The following is a 15,846-nucleotide window of genomic DNA, read 5'->3' on the forward strand; positions in this document are numbered from 1 at the left end:
TCAGAGCTTGGTAGGCATCGTTTATTAAACAAAAGTGGTTAAACTATAAAAAAAGAGAAGATCAATGTAGAATAGTCACATTATGAGAAAGCATATGGCTACGTAGAAAAGAAAATAATAATCGGGGTTTGGTTGAAGTTCAGTCGCAATATGAAAGAAAAATGATGAGATGGAACGATTACATAAAAAGAAAAAAACTTTCTGGAGAAAGGATTGAACGTAGAGGAAATGTATGATCGCAGAGTGGAGAAAACTATCGAAGAATAGCGACCATGTATTTAAGAAAAGAAATGAACCGATAAGACAAGGAAAAATAAAAGTAAGAACAATGTGAACAGCAAACAGTGTGCTCTGCACAACCTAGCAACTATAAACATATATTGGAAGGCAAACAAAGGAGGTTTGTCCTTGAGCCTCAGTTAGTGATCACCGGTAATCTGAGCCCCGTAAGGCCCCAATGATTGTCTGGCCACCGCCTCCCCTTGTACAGATAACACGCTGCTTATTATCGCTCACCATCTGTGGCCTAGGACTAAACATGTGGGTCGCTGCTGACAGTCACGTACACAGACATGCATCAGGTGCAGTCCTGGCCCAAGCAATTAAGTTGCCAAGGGCGTGGTTTCTAAATTGGTTCCGCAGAAAATGATTTCGAAGTCGCAGATGGCGGGTTTAAAAAAAAATTTGGCGCGTTATATTTGGGTAGAAGCCACCGGGTAGCCGAGGCGAGACACTGAGGGAAAACACCCTCCATTAATGTTCTCTATTCCTCACCTTGCTGTTTCTTAGTTGATCGTTAGTATTTGGGCTGATTAACGTAATAAAAAAGATAAGGCACGTAGTTTCCGTATATCAGGGAGTTCAGGCTACTTAATTTGTCCAATGTTTTATTATCACATTCTTATGACAAGACATTACAGCCGTACATTTATGGTATTTATTTACATAGATTTATATAGATATTCAGACCGCACAGACAATATGGTCCAGGCTAGGTGGTCTGTCCTTAAACCCCAAGGAAATTACGTCGAATGAAATGTCACCAAGTCAGTCTACTCTAGTAAATATTAAGTAGAAGGAAGTGGCGGGCGAGCTTTTTTTCTTTATTCCACGTGGGAGGATGAAAATAATATGCTCTCGGAAGTCTGTCTCACTAGAAGCATAATAGTGACTGCGGCCCAACTGTTTACATAATCGCAGAGTGGACGTGTTCAATTTGAAAATCATCATATTCGATGACTCCATGTAGCATTGACTTTGTGCAGAATTGTAACACTGGTAGTAGTAGTAGTAGTAGTAGTAGTAGTAGTGGCTGTGGTAATAGTTGTTGTAGTAGTAGTTGTCGTCGTCGTCGTCGTCGTAGTAGTAGTAGTAGTAGTAGTAGTTGTTGTTGTAATAATGGTAGTGGTAGTAGTTGTAGTATTAGTAGTAGTAGTAGTAGTTGTTGTTGTTGTTGTGGTAGTAGTAGTAGTAGTAGTAGTAGTAGTAGTAGTAGTAGTAGTAGTAGTAGTAGTTGTAGTAGTGGTAGTTGTAGTAGTAGTAGTTGTAGTAGTAGTAGTAGTAGTAGTAGTAGTAGTAGTAGTAGTAGTAGTAGTAGTGGTAGTAATTGTAGTAGTAGTAGTAGTCGCTGTAGTAGTAGGAGGTGGTGTGTGTGTATGGGGGGTGTAACAAATTCTTACGTGTATCTTATCCTATTCAACAAGATGGACAAAAATCGAACTATCCCTTATTATTTGATTTATGTTACAAATTATGAATCCCTAAATTTATGGATATGTATAACACCGGAACTCCATTTAGTGAAGCAGTTCATATAGAAAAGAAACTATTGTATTACTTAACGTGTGTGTGTGTGTGTGTGTGTGTGTGTGTGTGTGTGTGTGTGTGTGTGTGTGTGTGTGTGTGTGTGTGTGTGTGTGTGTGTGTGTGTGTGTGTGTGTGCTTAGAATATGTGCACTGCCTCCTCCGTGCCGGCAAACTGGCCGTGGAAGGTCTGGGTCACGATACCCTGCGCCTTGAACTCCACCCGCGCCACCTCCGTCCACGAGGCGGGGTCCACCACCAGCAGCGCCACGTACGTCGGGTCCTTCTGCAAACACGATTACATAAACAAATAATTTAACACGAACTGACAAAAGAGTTAAATGAATTTATGCTTTGTATCATCCTTAGACTGTATAGCTTTCGACGTATCATTGTGTGTGTGTGTGTGTGTGTGTGTGTGTGTGTGTGTGTGTGTGTGTGTTTCTTCATTATCATATCTATATCAACGTGTCAACACTCAGTAATGACCCGATTATCCTACAAATGACAGTATTTTACTCAGAAATTAATCTATTATTCTTAATCTCCAGCTGTTGATTCGACGCGAAGCAAAAGAACATTTCTCGCGATGGCCACAAGTACCCCCCTCGCCGCGCCTTCCCCCCGTGACCAACCTTGTCGAGCAGCGTGGTCAGCACGACGCCCTCGTCCTCGCGTGTGGCGTCCGGCGCCGCCACGAACACGGGCTCGCTCACCAGCCGCCCCTCCTCGTGCCACAGCTGCGTCTCCCCCGTCCTCACGTTGATCTTCACCAGCTGCAAGGTAAGGGCCCTCGGGATGATGCCTTAATTCAGGATTATTATTATTATTATTATTATTATTATTATTATTATTATTATTATTGTTGTTGATGTTTCGGTAATTTTTTTTTTTCATTTCTCCACTTCCTTTTCTATCTACCAAGCTCCCTACACATGATTATCAGTATCACCAGCCGTTATTAGTCCAGTGCAAGACAAAGTACTTCCCAATGTCCTCTATCTCGCTCCGTCTGCTGCTAATCCTCGCCATACTGCTCTGGCAAATGTTGTATGTTCATCTCCGTCGTACAAATCATGCGTTGCTATTATGCTCTGGTTGTCGCATTTTTTACTCTTTCTACGCCCATGTCTAGTATATACATTTAATAGTCATTTAAATATCTTCATCCTATGTTCATTCCCTAACCCATGATATGCTTCCTTCTTATTTGTATCCTGCCCATGCTGTGGTGCCTTATTTTGCTGACATGCCAGTTTGAGCTGCGGATCCCAAATGTCCAGAGTGGCTCAGAAACACTCACTCTGCAGAACTGTACTCCAAGAGGGTTGACTTCTACCCCGTAGGCGAAGGTGTACGGTTTGGCGTTGAATTTGTAGTTTATCCTTGGCAAATCAATGGAGTTCCTGGAAAGGAGTTGTCCCTGCACGAAGATGGTGCCGTCCTTCTGCTTGCGAGCCGTGCATTTCGTGTCATTCAGTGTTACTGTGAATATCAACATCAACACTTAAATATTCGATTATCCGTGAGCTGATTCCTGACAGTAAAGGGTGGAGGCAGGAGCGTAGTCAACAAGTGCGAGAGATCTGTCAGCTGTGTGAGAGTCCCTCACAGCCCACACAGATGGTATGCATACTCCATACAAGGGCAGAAAGAAACTAATGTGTAAAGTTATCATCCAAGTGGGAAAAAAATAATTTGTCTATATAATTCACGTTCATACTTTTTTCTTAATTTAGGCGTGAAAATCAACCTAGTGTCAGTACTCAGCTTGGCCTCACGCACCCAGGTTAGTGTTCATGGGCGCGTTCTTGGTGTCGAGCGGCAGCACAAAGCGCCTCAGGAGCGGCAAGTCCTTCGGGTCGGTTCTGAATTCCTCCTTGGACAGATTTTTGGTCAGGAACTGCGAGACAACCTGCGAAGGAAACATTCTATTACACTACCAAGAAATCTGGAGCAGAAGTGAACAATTTAGATAACCATATAAAGAAAGCAATATAAGCAAAGTACTTTTGAAAATTAAAAGAACGGAAAGAATTAAATATATTCAAACACTTTGGAAAACAAACATGAAAAAGATGATTACGGAAGGGAACACAACCCCCTGGCAAGGATAAGAGGAAGGGCGCTGCACAGGCATTCCCTTCGGACTTGACTGAATAAAGCTGAAGACATCGAGCGTGGAGGCAGCTCTCACTCACCTCCCCAGACTCGATGGCGCACATGTCCACCACCAGATGGCCGTCCTGCTCGTAGGCGTTGTTGTGGTGGAAGACGAGGAAGGCGTCGGAGACAAACTTAGTGGATACGATCTCGCCTGTGTCTCGCCGCACCACGTGGAATTTGGTCTGGAGGAGAGGCGCCCCGATGGGTGACAGATTGGAATATGCTATGCGACGTGTATAAAACGTGCAATATATCAATGATCCTTGTGTCTCCGTGGCGTAAAATATTTGTTTTGGTAACGATATCGAGGCAGCGAGTCAAGCAAAGAAAGTGATCGCTTTTTAAAATTTCAATATAAATAAAACATCTCAAGATCAGGGATGAAACACAATAGTTAGCGTTAAACAAGCAGATATAAGCGCACTAACCAGCTCTCCACTTTATAATTTCTTTTAACTTTTCATTCTCTTATGGGCATCGATGGTAAAAAAGAAAGTGCTGATGAATGAAATACTCAAGAATCGACTCAACAGAATAACAGAATAGGTGAGAGAAAAAGTATAATACGTAAGAGAAGTTAACCAGTGCATATTTGTTACTTATATAATGCACTTTCATTCGTGTCCGTAGCAGCACCGACCTTCTCTTTGCCGTGCCATTCTGTAGCGTGAAGGAAACTCTTTCCGATGAAGACGTTGATGAGAAAGGTCTTCAGGTTGAGGACGAAGGGCTGCTCCACGAAGATGAAGTAGTTATCAGTCATGCCGAAGGAGTGGTAGTAGGACGGCCTCATCTTCCACTGGCAAGGGATGGTGCTCACCAAGCTCGCCTGCTCCACTGACGACTTTTTCTGACCTGCCGACGGGCCGCCAAAATAATCCAATGACACGAAAATACTTAGTGTCGATCTTAGAAATTCTACGCATGTGACCCGCCCAAGTTAATTTGTTACTCTTAATCGTCTACTAACGCATAAAGTGTGCATAGAAAACGGATAAATCTTTTGCTCGGTCTAAAGTAATACGAAAGAAATAGGAATGTAGACCCGAGACGACACACCATTAACGACGGCCGGCGGGGGGAACTTGACGATGCTGTAGCGCGGGCCCTTCTTGCCGGCGAAGGAGCTGCCCATGTTGTAAACGGTGCCGTCCGGGTCCACGTGCGGGTGAGCCGTGGCTGTGTTGACGCCGATGTACTCCTCCAGCATCGTCTGTCACGAGGGAGTACGAGGGTGTTATGCGAAAGAATGGAAGAAAGAAAAGATCAGTGCATATAGGCAAAAGGAAATAAGTCACGAAGAAGCAAGAAGAAAAATAAATGTAACCGTCCTCAGCATTAAGATAAGGAAATAAAAGAATGCAATTACAGCTGCCTGCTGCACTGAGATAAGAGGAAAAGAAAGGCTGCTCCTCTGTATTTGAATTTAGAAAGGTAGCCATCAGATCTAACAGATTTCTGCAATCAAGACACGATCAACGAAGAGCAGCGTAACGAAGAGGACAAACTCGCCTTCTCTCCCACGGTGTCGAGAGTTTCTGGGTCGACTCTCCGCATCACATTGGTCTCCGTTAGCGCGTAGAGCTCGTCGCCGAAGTGACACACGCTCACCAAGCAGTTGTCCGTCATGTCTATCTTCAGCGGTGTAAAGAAGGTCATGAACCTGAAGAAAGAATATTCAAGAAATCGAGTGTCTCAAAGTTCATCAGTGTCTGAATAAAGATCGTGAAATTGAGGAACAAGGATTCAAGAAAGTGAATTTCGGAAAGATAATGAACCTGAAAGACGATAATGTGATCAAGGAGTCAAGCGTTTCTGTGGTCATGTATACAAAACGCGTACAGTAAGAAAAAGGTTCATTTGTTTTTACTTTGCGATCCTTCAAATACTTGTTATTCAAATTCACGTAAAACTACTAGACGTATATATGGGAAAAGAGATAACACGATACAATTTTTGCTAGTCTTCCATTCACGTAACCTCAGACACTAAAAAAAGAAACTGATATCAGCTACAAGTGGGAGACCTTTTCGAAACACCTGATAGCGTTGTCAGTGTTATCCGAGTCGTCAAGTGTCAAGTTCAAGTGTCCTCCATATGATCGCTATCGCTCGTATACATTCTGCGGTTCTTTACCTTTTTGTCTCATCTTTCCTCCCCGTTGCCCCCGGTAGGGTTGCTGGCTAAGGCCTTATCAGCAAACTTACTCCTTACATCAGCGTGACCTTGTGCTGGCTCCTTCACCTTAGATGCGACTTGTTATCCATATACTTATTGTCGCTTACGCACATTCTTCAGTTTTTGTGTTGTTTTCTCTCCTTGTTGCCATGTGCCAGATATCAAGTGCAACGCCTAGTTATTTTTTCGCCTGGTGATTTTGTTGGTATGGATGATGTTCTCGTACAAGGCAAAGTGGGGGAGGTCATTCAGGATGAGGGGGGAGGAAAAGAGATTGGCGCGTCGAGAAAAGGAAACTGAAATTGAAGGAGATATGTTGGTATTGTAGACAGCATAAAACAATAAAATTACAAGCCAGGCGATAAAAGAACTAGGAGTTGCATTTTTTATACCATGGACGACAAAGATAAAAAAAAATCACAAATGAGGGAAGAACATAATTAATATAGATCGATAAATTAAATAGATATAGATAGATAGATAGATAGATAGGTAGATAGATATGTATCATAGATAGATAGATAGATAGAGATGTACATCATTGTAAGATCATCTGCGTGACTTTTTTTATATAGAAATGTCCATATCTCTTTCTCTGCCTCCTTGGACCTCACCTTTGGAACAGTGTCTTGCACGGGTCAGGGTAGGCCGCCGTGCCGAACTCTCCCACAACGATGCGATTTGCCTTCAGGTTCTTCTTGTAGGTGTCCCCCTGGAGGTACCTTGTAAGGGGTGGAGGTAGTGGAAGCTTTAGTATTTTATTCAGATAGATACTTAATTTACAAGCTTACTGTGTGTCGTAAGTATGTACTTCCGATTAAAACTTCAATGGTTAATATAAAAATCAGTGACATTTACCGAGCCCAGTAATTGGCGCGTTTCAAGACATGCCCAAGCTTACCTGGACTGGTAGGTGACTTTGCCGTCGCGGATGGTGAACTGGTGGATGAGCGCCGACATGTCAAAGAGGTGCTTGAAGTTCGTATCCCCAAAGCCTGTCCTACCCGGCCCGTTCCGTGTGAGTCTTCCGCTGAGCCACGGAGGAAGTTCCCCTGAAAAGTATTCGTGCGAGTTTAAGTTTGATCAAATTCGAGATGATGCTTAATTTTATGTTCTGGTTCGTGTTTGATGAATTTCGTGTCCGTAGATCGAGATTGTTTGGTTTGGTGTTCGTAGTTTGTATTTCGTGTTGTGTTCGTTGGTGATTGATTTTGCATCCGTATTTCGTGTGTGATCAATTCTGTGTCTGTGGCTCGTGTTTGATATTGTCTGTATTTAGTGATTTGATTTTGCGTCCGTGGTCCGTGTTTTGTATTGCGTTCATCGTTCCGGATTGATTACGTTTGCGTTCATAGTTCTTGTGTGCTTAATTTTGCGTTCATAGCTCTTGTGTGCTTAATTTTGCGTTCATAGTTCTTGTGTGCTTAATTTTGCGTTCATAGTTCTTGTGTGCTTAATTTTGCGTGCATAGTTCTTGTGTGCTTAATTTTGCGTTCATAGTTCTTGTGTGCTTAATTTTGCGTTCATAGTTCTTGTGTGCTTAATTTTGCGTTCATAGTTCTTGTGTGCTTAATTTTGCGTTCATAGTTCTTGTGTGCTTAATTTTGCGTTCATAGTTCTTGTGTGCTTAATTTTGCGTTCATAGTTCTTGTGTGCTTAATTTTGCGTTCATAGCTCTTGTGTGCTTAATTTTGCGTTCATAGTTCTTGTGTGCTTAATTTTGCGTTCATAGTTCTTGTGTGCTTAATTTTGCGTTCATAGTTCTTGTGTGCTTAATTTTGCGTTCATAGTTCTTGTGTGCTTAATTTTGCGTTCATAGCTCTTGTGTGCTTAATTTTGCGTTCATAGTTCTTGTGTGCTTAATTTTGCGTTCATAGTTCTTGTGTGCTTAATTTTGCGTTCATAGTTCTTGTGTGCTTAATTTTGCGTTCGTAGCTCTTGTGTGCTTAATTTTGCGTTCATAGTTCTTGCGTGCTTGATTTTGCGTTCATAGTTCTTGTGTGCTTAATTTTGCGTTCATAGTTCTTGTGTGCTTAATTTTGCGTTCATAGTTCTTGTGTGCTTAATTTTGCGTTCATAGTTCTTGTGTGCTTAATTTTGCGTTCGCAGTTCGAGATATTTTTTGATGCCCGTAGTTTATGATGAATTATAAACCGTTTCAATGTGCTGGATTACGGCAAGAGTCGACGCGTTCCCACTCGCCGGGCCATTGAACTCTGTGAAAGGAAAGTAGTTCATCTGGGAAGTCACAGGTAGTAACACGCGCCCTTTATCGAGCAAATCATGAGTGTTTGTATGTTAGTTGCCTACAGTGACGTAATCTCGTGCTCGTATCACCGTATACCCATTTCCCTACTACACAAGTCTTGATAAAACACTTGTTCTATCTCTACTTGAATGTTTTAGTACCCAATGCAGTTTTTGCTTACATCATTGATCTCACTTCTCTCGGCTGTTTACTCATTATCTTTTTTGTTTGTTTGTTTCCTAAGCATCAGACACACTTTTTCTTGTGTCCGTCTTCAATAGGCTACTCAATGCAAGTTTTTCTTTCTTTACCTGCAATTTGTAGTATTTCTCACGATCACTTCAACAGCGTTCGTTTTTTTTTTTTTTTTTTTTTTTTCGTTTCAGGAAAGTCACATTCTTTTGTTTTATATTACCGATTTATTATCTGGTTAGTGGTTACATTACTCAACACATTTCATTACTGTTTATTTTGTTTTTGCTTTTTGTTTTTTTTAGCTCAGTCGTGACTTTTGCTTCTGAAGTTCTTTTAAATATCTTTGCATTTTTTTCTTTCTCAATTTTTAACTGGGTCTGCTTCAATAGTTTACATACATGCTACTGCGGGTTTTGGGTACATTAGCTACATCTCTGACTTTCTGCCATTTTTCATGCTCTATTTCCCTTCATTTCACCGACTGTTCTCTCAAGAAGATAGCTTGGTCTGATAGATGGGAGACGCCCTTTAATATAGATAAGTGCCAGGTTCTTCATATTAGTACAAAAAAATAAGAGGTTCGATTACGAAATGCGTGGCATGAAACCAGACTTACATACTATTATAGACTCCTCGTCCCCTATCTCCCTGTATTGTGCTGAGTGACGCCGGCCTGTGGAAGCGGGTGTGCCCAGTTCATCCCAAACCGACGACTTCACACACCTCACTCCCACCCAGTTTCCTGACCCCAACATTCATTTTTAAGAAAAACTGAGACCACAATCATCTTCCGGAGGAAATTCTGCATCACACTAGCATAAAATTGTAACAGTAATATAAAACAATATACATACGAAAATCAGAGTTAATTGAAGTAGGGAGTACACATTTTCTTGCACTTATTTCCCTTCAACTCCTTAGAACTTAGCTGGTTTTCGTCGCATCACTTTTATAAGCACAGATCCTAAATCTGCATGCTTTTCTGATTCTGATGGTGTAGGGTACGTCCCGAAGCAAAAATATACATAGGGTCAAAATCGCCTCCGAATCTAAAGTCATAAAATCGTGGATTTTTGCCAACGTGGACATACTACCGTCGTTTTACTATCACACTTGCCGCGCACTTTCTCAGCGCACCGTGGTCTTGACCGACACATTTTCACAAGTATGGCTGACGTCCCTGTTCGCACCCCCGTTTTCACTCAAAGTGCTGTTGCTTTGGTTCTAGTGACACTCAATTTACACAAGCAACGGAAAAAGAAAAGAATGTGGAGGCGGCAATGACTTACAAGAAGAGAGGAGCGCAGTGAGGTGATGCAGCTGTTGCAAGAACTACATCTAGAAGACAAGGAAGGCTACTGCCAGTGGATGAGTCAGCAAGGACCAATTTTATGAAATATTGAGCCTTGTGCAACCATCTATAGCCGAGAAAGACACAAGGCTTAGGAAACCAGTGTCTGCTCTTCCTTCTATGTAGTTTTTTTGCATACAATTCATCCCTGGGATCCCACAAAACTGGCATGTCCCGTAATTTCTCAAAGTGGCCTCGGAGGCCTTGGTCCAGGCAACAACACTCTAGCTGTGAGAATGTAGGGACAGTAGGGTGTAGCTTCTTCCTCTTCTTCTTGTTTATTGTTATTGCTGATGATGATGATTGAGTAATACCGTCGTCCTTCGGTGAAATTTACCGTAGCTTTGGAAGATCATGGACACGTCAGAAAACCACGGAAATGAAAACCACGCTAGCGGAAATCGTGGTGTGACTGAAGATCCACGGAAAATTTGCCCTGTGTAATAATAGCCCCTTAAGTCTGTGCGTGAAACTCAAAAGCGTTCATTGTTTCAATGACCTGGTAGTCAAAATCGCGTCAAACTTTAAATTCTCACAGCAATGCATTGACGCACCTAACAAAGCAAACAGAATGCTGGGCTTCATTTAAAGGAAACTTCTCATGCAAAAAAATATATATAATACTTCCACTGTACTATAGTTTATTCATACCCCACTTGGTATAAGCGATACAGTTTTAGTCTCCCTATTACGCAAATAACATTGCTAAATTAGGTGTGCAACGTAGATTATCTCTTCCTTGCGCAACAAACCTTACGACGAAAGGCTCCCATCCCAAAAGCTGTTCAATCTTGAAAAACGTCGCCTCCGAGGAAAACTGATGAAATGTTTAAAAAGACTCAATGGTTTTACGAATGTGGACGAATCCAAATTATTTTTTGATCGATGAGACGTTCCGAACGAGAAACAATAGCACAAAACTGAAGTGTAAACAAATAAATTCAGACTGCACCATTTTTTTCTTAACAACGTTGTAGCGCGAGAATGGAATAAACTCCCACCTTCAGTGCAGTACGATTAGTTCTTTTTAAAAACAAGCTCGACCGCCACTTCCAACTTGGTGTTGACTAAAGTCGAAATATAAAGTCTTGATGGCATTAAACATTAGATTTAATAGGATTTCACTTAGGTTTAAGACAAACCACTTAGTCTGGGCCATATATAGGGTCTGCCTGGTCTGAATATCTATGTAAATTCTCTCTCTCTCATAATATATCCAATTAAAAGCAAATCTACTTCAAATCGGTTTGAAACTCAATTTCCATTTTAAGATTTTGTGATGTCGTTAGTTAGTCTTGAGTCGCGTCACATCGCCTAGCAGCATGACCGCCCAGGTCTTATCTGTGCTCCACGCCTATCTCCCCTCACTCTACATAACTCCTGCCATACCCATTCTTATCTTATCCATCACGTTTCTAAACTACTCTATCGCACCCTTTTCTTACTACAAAGGGTCAGACCAAAGGCGAAAAAAAAAGCAAAAAGTCTCGCTTCCTCGTACACACACACAAAACACACACACACACACACACACACACACACACACACACACACACACACACACACACACACATATATACACACTAAAAAAACATGCAAAAGAAAGAAAAAAACTTATCATGCCTTAATTAATCCTCAGCGCACCCTCACCACCACCCTTAATCTTTATATTTTATCTGGCATCCTTCCAATCAGCTCTTATGTCATGAAACAGTATACAATGGAAAGTTGAGAAGAGGCATGGAAATGAACCGTTGTCAAAATGAATTGAAATAATGTATAACAATCTTGATTTCAATAATATTTCTCTTCTCATCCCGCCACTCAATCATCCTGCAGAGTATTTTTTTTTTCCGATATGATGTAATTTGGAATGGTCTCGACACTCCCCTGATGAAAGTGCTCAAGTCGTGGGAAAAAGGGAATACAGAAAAAAAAACGAAACCTTTTCACTAGTCTGTCATGAAGAAACTGTTAAACTCTTGCATTGAGAAGCTGGACAACATCAGGATAGGCGGCTAACATGTCCTAATTCTTCAATCCTTGCACATTCTCTTTTCCTCACCTTTGACTTGGCCCTCCACCGGCTTGATGGTCTCCTTGTCGCACGAGCGTGTCCAGATGAGGGAGTTGGACGTCTCCTTCAAAAACTCGGTCGTGGTGTTCTTCGCCATTGTCCAAATCGACTCGTTGTATTGTTGTTGTTGCTACTACCACTGCTGTTGTTGACGTTACTGTTTTTGGTGGTGGAGCCGGGTGTTACTGGGTGTGTTTTGTTATTGTTATTTCGGTGTTGCTGGTGGTGGTATTGACTTTTGTATTGTTGTTGTTGTTGTTGTTGTTAGAAAAAACTTTGGCACCCTGTAATAGTGAAGAAACTAATTTAAGTACAAGCTTTATTTTAATAAATAAATTTAAACTGATAGTCAATCACTTTGAAAATGTAAGTATACGATTAACCGTACAAGGATTAACGTACAAGGTGTCCTTCGACATTATAACATATGAGATTGACTTATATATATATATATATATATATATATATATATATATATATATATATATATATATATATATATATATATTTATATATATATATATATATATATATATATATACATATAATAATTGTAATTGAGAGAAGACTTACCCCTGCGACAGAGGACGAGGGACTGCGGGCTGGTCTCGCTGTGTCATTCACAGAACCTCCGGTGGGTCCGGCGGGCCGGGGAGCGCCACGTGCATTGTCTAAATATTATGCAACACACTGGTAACGCCACATTACACAATATGCCTTGTATCTTCGAGTTCATGAACGGTACGAGTGTTATCTTACTGATCTTACTACTAAAAACATGTTTTGTGGGACGCGCGACGTAGATGGTACTGCGTTGCGGCCTTTGAGCATGCTTTGAGTGGTAACCACAGACCATTAGCTACAGGCTCAAGGCCCAGTGGGACGAAGAGGAGAGCCAAGGGCAGGTGCTGCGTGCATTGATTGATTTACCTGTCCTTGGAAAACAGAGAACTTTGTTCGGGCAACTACCTTTTATAATTTATTTCCTGTCCCGAACTATCTATATGCCTTCCAGGGAGGTGTTAATGGCTAGTACAGCTTATGTTGTTGAGAAATTAGATTTGCAGTTGCGCCTCTTATTTAATGAGCATCTGGATAGTCATAACTAGAAGGATAAATATAAAGTTCGGGGCGTACGCTTAAGGTGCGCGTGACCTCGGTGCCAATCTCCGTCACATATTTGACTCTTGAGCTTATATCGGGTAATAACCCATCACCCCGGGGGATAGCAGTGCGATATCCGGGTTACCAGTTTATCTTTAGCAGGCATCCGTTTATCGACCAGTTCGAAAAGGAGGATGAGCAGCTGAGTGGACCGCGATTCGAACCCAGCCCCACGGATTCGTATAGGTGACCAGCAGTCTTTAAAGCAGCTAGACATTCTTTTTAGGTCATACGGAATTGTACTGACAACGGTTCCACTGAATGTACCTAATGGCCGATAGAATTGTCGTTATTTTCACTTTTATGATTTTTTTCTTGCTGACATGTCTGGTTGCTTTATCATAATTTGTTGCTGTTAGTCCTAGCCTTTGAATTCCATCATTGCTTCAAGTGATTCTTTTATTTCTTACACTTTGTTTTTTATAGTATTAAACCATTTCATTTATAAATTAATCAACTCTTCCTTTTTGCTCCACATTTATTTTTCTCTCAGTATGTCTATACTTTTATCAACCGAAGCCTGCTTTTTGTGACCATTTCATTCCACAAACCATAATCACTGTGTGTCATGTCTTTCTTCACCACTTCCTAGTGAGTCAATAAGCCATGACTACTCGGTCTCCTCTCGTTTTTTACCCTCCCATGTGCGTTGGCTACCTATCGCACCTTTAAGTCTTAAACACGAGGTTCAGGATTTAAGTCCCACTGCTGCCTGCTGACAATTTTCAGCAACTGTCGAGGGGAGCACCAAGGGGGCAGCATTAGCTATGCAGGAAGATAAATTATAATTATGAACATTCTTTCCTTGCCACTAATGGTAAATACCATGATTCCATAAAGTTTTCCTCTCAGGAAAACAAGGCATATATTAACCTAATTTTTTATTTATTTATGAAACTATTTACATTTATACATTTACATGTACACTCAATACAAACCTTTCCTTCCCTTCCTTGCCGTGCCTGAGGTGCTACTGTCGCTGATCTAGTCTGTTGTAAGATGCATACTTGAGCCTACTGTAGCCCACCTATAGTAGTCTGTGGGAGTTAACTTGGGGTTAGGAAAAGGTGTTGCAAGCAGCGATGATCAAAGTGTGAAGGCGGAAGAGTCAAACCACTTCATTTGCAACTGGATGAACACCCGGGGAGTGGGACGCCGTGCCCTCCGTTAGTGGGACATGTCCATCACTATCAATATTATACTGTTGCTCTCAGGCTGATTGCCAAGAGCACTGTCAGTATCAAGCTGGCAATTCCACAACATTGTCACTGTCAGGCTTTACTATCTCTCAGATTAAGGTTAGTGTGTCCACAGCCGGCCTTGGGTGACAGATTTGAACCGACGTTCCACCTGGGCCGCAAGTGTTGCGTGTAATTGGGATCTCAAAATCAGATACTACTGCTCTTGTAGCGTGCTCATTCCTCATCCAAGGGACCCGAAGAGCTGTGAGGTGCGGTGTATGTTGCTCTTGGGCTGTCTGCAAAAATTGTCACATCGCTGATGGTGGTTCTGCTGTTGTTACCTCTGATCCCGCCATTGTGGTGGTTGTTGCTGTTGTCGAGGTTGTTGCTGCTGCCGAAGCTGCCCACTAACGCCGTGTATGAGGCGCTCAGCTCGTCACCGAATCTTCTCCAGCAGGGAAAGGTAGCACTGAACACTGCTCATCCAGGAGAGGAGGCTGTACTTCATGACGGGCATTACTTTGCCGTGTACTAACTCACAAAGCTCTACAGGCACAAGTGAGGGCTGTCATGGAGTACAGCCTTGTTTCCTGAATGAGCAGTGTCCAGTGGAACATCTCTCTGCTGGATAATGTCAAGCAGCGAGCTGAGCAACTCAAGCACGGCATCAGTGGCCAGCCTCAGAAGCAGCAGCACCACCACCAACTGCAACAGCGGGAGTAGAGGCAGCAGCAGCAGTACCAGCGGCTTGACGATCTTCACAACCAGCTGAACAGCCTGGAGTAGGCGACCAAAGGCTCTCACAGTGTTCTCCTTCTACAAAGCCCAGAGACAAACACCACAGGATGTCAACCCAGTCTCTCACTCTCTCTCCGGGTTGAGAGAGAGAGAGAGAGAGAGAGAGAGAGAGAGAGAGAGAGAGAGAGGAGGGGGGATGCTATTTTAAAAGCTTGTTGTTGATTGGACAGTACTGAAAGTCAGCCAGTGTCTCCGATTCTAGAAACTGGCCTCTCTGCAAAACAAGGTTTACCTTTACTCTGACTTGTGTAATACCTTAGTTCTCCATCTTTGGACAGTCCAGTGATACTATATCAAGACTGTGAGGGAGAGTTCAAATTAACAAGAAAATAAAATCATGACTTAAGTAGATGTTTTTTTTTGTTTTTGTTTTTTTGGCTTTTCTTTATAAAATTATCAAGCAACTATATAAAATAAGTAATAAAATTCGAAACAGGATGTTCTGGATATGATGATGTTACCAGATGATAGATAGTGTGACAATGAGAGTAGAATAAAATAACATTATGCCTTAGGTTTCTATACTATACAGGCTAAGGGCAGAAGGGATCCTGCAGTGCAGGGTGTGCGTGTGTCCCTACATAGCAGTGCCATTGTTGCAGATTGCAGCTTTCTGTGGCATCTTGAGTCTGATAACTTACATTAAAATGAACACGGTTATTCTTAATCACTTTGAATTTTTGTC

At 41.9% G+C, this 15,846-nt stretch overlaps 1 protein-coding gene and 1 long non-coding RNA gene across 2 annotated transcripts in view; one reads left to right on the forward strand and one right to left on the reverse strand.

Moving 5' to 3' along the window:
• The window catches only part of LOC127001578 (uncharacterized), a 36,185-nt gene that overhangs the window by 6,853 nt on the left and 13,486 nt on the right, over window positions 1-15,846 (forward strand). Inside the window, exon 2 of the long non-coding RNA XR_007755338.1 lies at window positions 2,355-2,586. This is a non-coding gene — a long non-coding RNA (uncharacterized LOC127001578). The remainder of the gene's footprint in view (window positions 1-2,354; window positions 2,587-15,846) is intronic.
• On the reverse strand, window positions 1,600-12,708 carry LOC127001576 (beta,beta-carotene 15,15'-dioxygenase-like). The gene is made up of 12 exons (XM_050866348.1): window positions 12,592-12,708; window positions 12,007-12,302; window positions 7,049-7,199; window positions 6,762-6,869; window positions 5,482-5,632; window positions 5,029-5,182; window positions 4,610-4,824; window positions 4,005-4,151; window positions 3,589-3,718; window positions 3,107-3,288; window positions 2,439-2,579; window positions 1,600-2,089 (listed from the first exon to the last, which is right to left on the reverse strand). The coding sequence occupies exons 2-12, from the start codon at window positions 12,113-12,115 to the stop codon at window positions 1,943-1,945; spliced, it is 1,635 nt and encodes a 544-aa protein (XP_050722305.1). The 5' UTR covers window positions 12,116-12,302; window positions 12,592-12,708; the 3' UTR covers window positions 1,600-1,942.

The sequence above is a fragment of the Eriocheir sinensis genome, chromosome 21, assembly GCF_024679095.1.
Source record: "Eriocheir sinensis breed Jianghai 21 chromosome 21, ASM2467909v1, whole genome shotgun sequence".
Taxonomy (NCBI): Eukaryota; Metazoa; Arthropoda; class Malacostraca; order Decapoda; family Varunidae; genus Eriocheir; species Eriocheir sinensis.

Coding starts and splice junctions, on each gene's coding strand:
- LOC127001576 (XM_050866348.1), bottom strand. CDS start 12,115: ATGGCGAAGAACACCACGACCGAGTTTTTGAAGGAGACGTCCAACTCC. Junction 7,200..12,006: donor GGTGGAGGGCCAAGTCAAAG/GTGAGGAAAAGA, acceptor AATACTTTTCAG/GGGAACTTCCTCCGTGGCTC. Junction 2,580..3,106: donor TTGGAGTACAGTTCTGCAGA/GTGAGTGTTTCT, acceptor CTTACCTTGCAG/CTGGTGAAGATCAACGTGAG.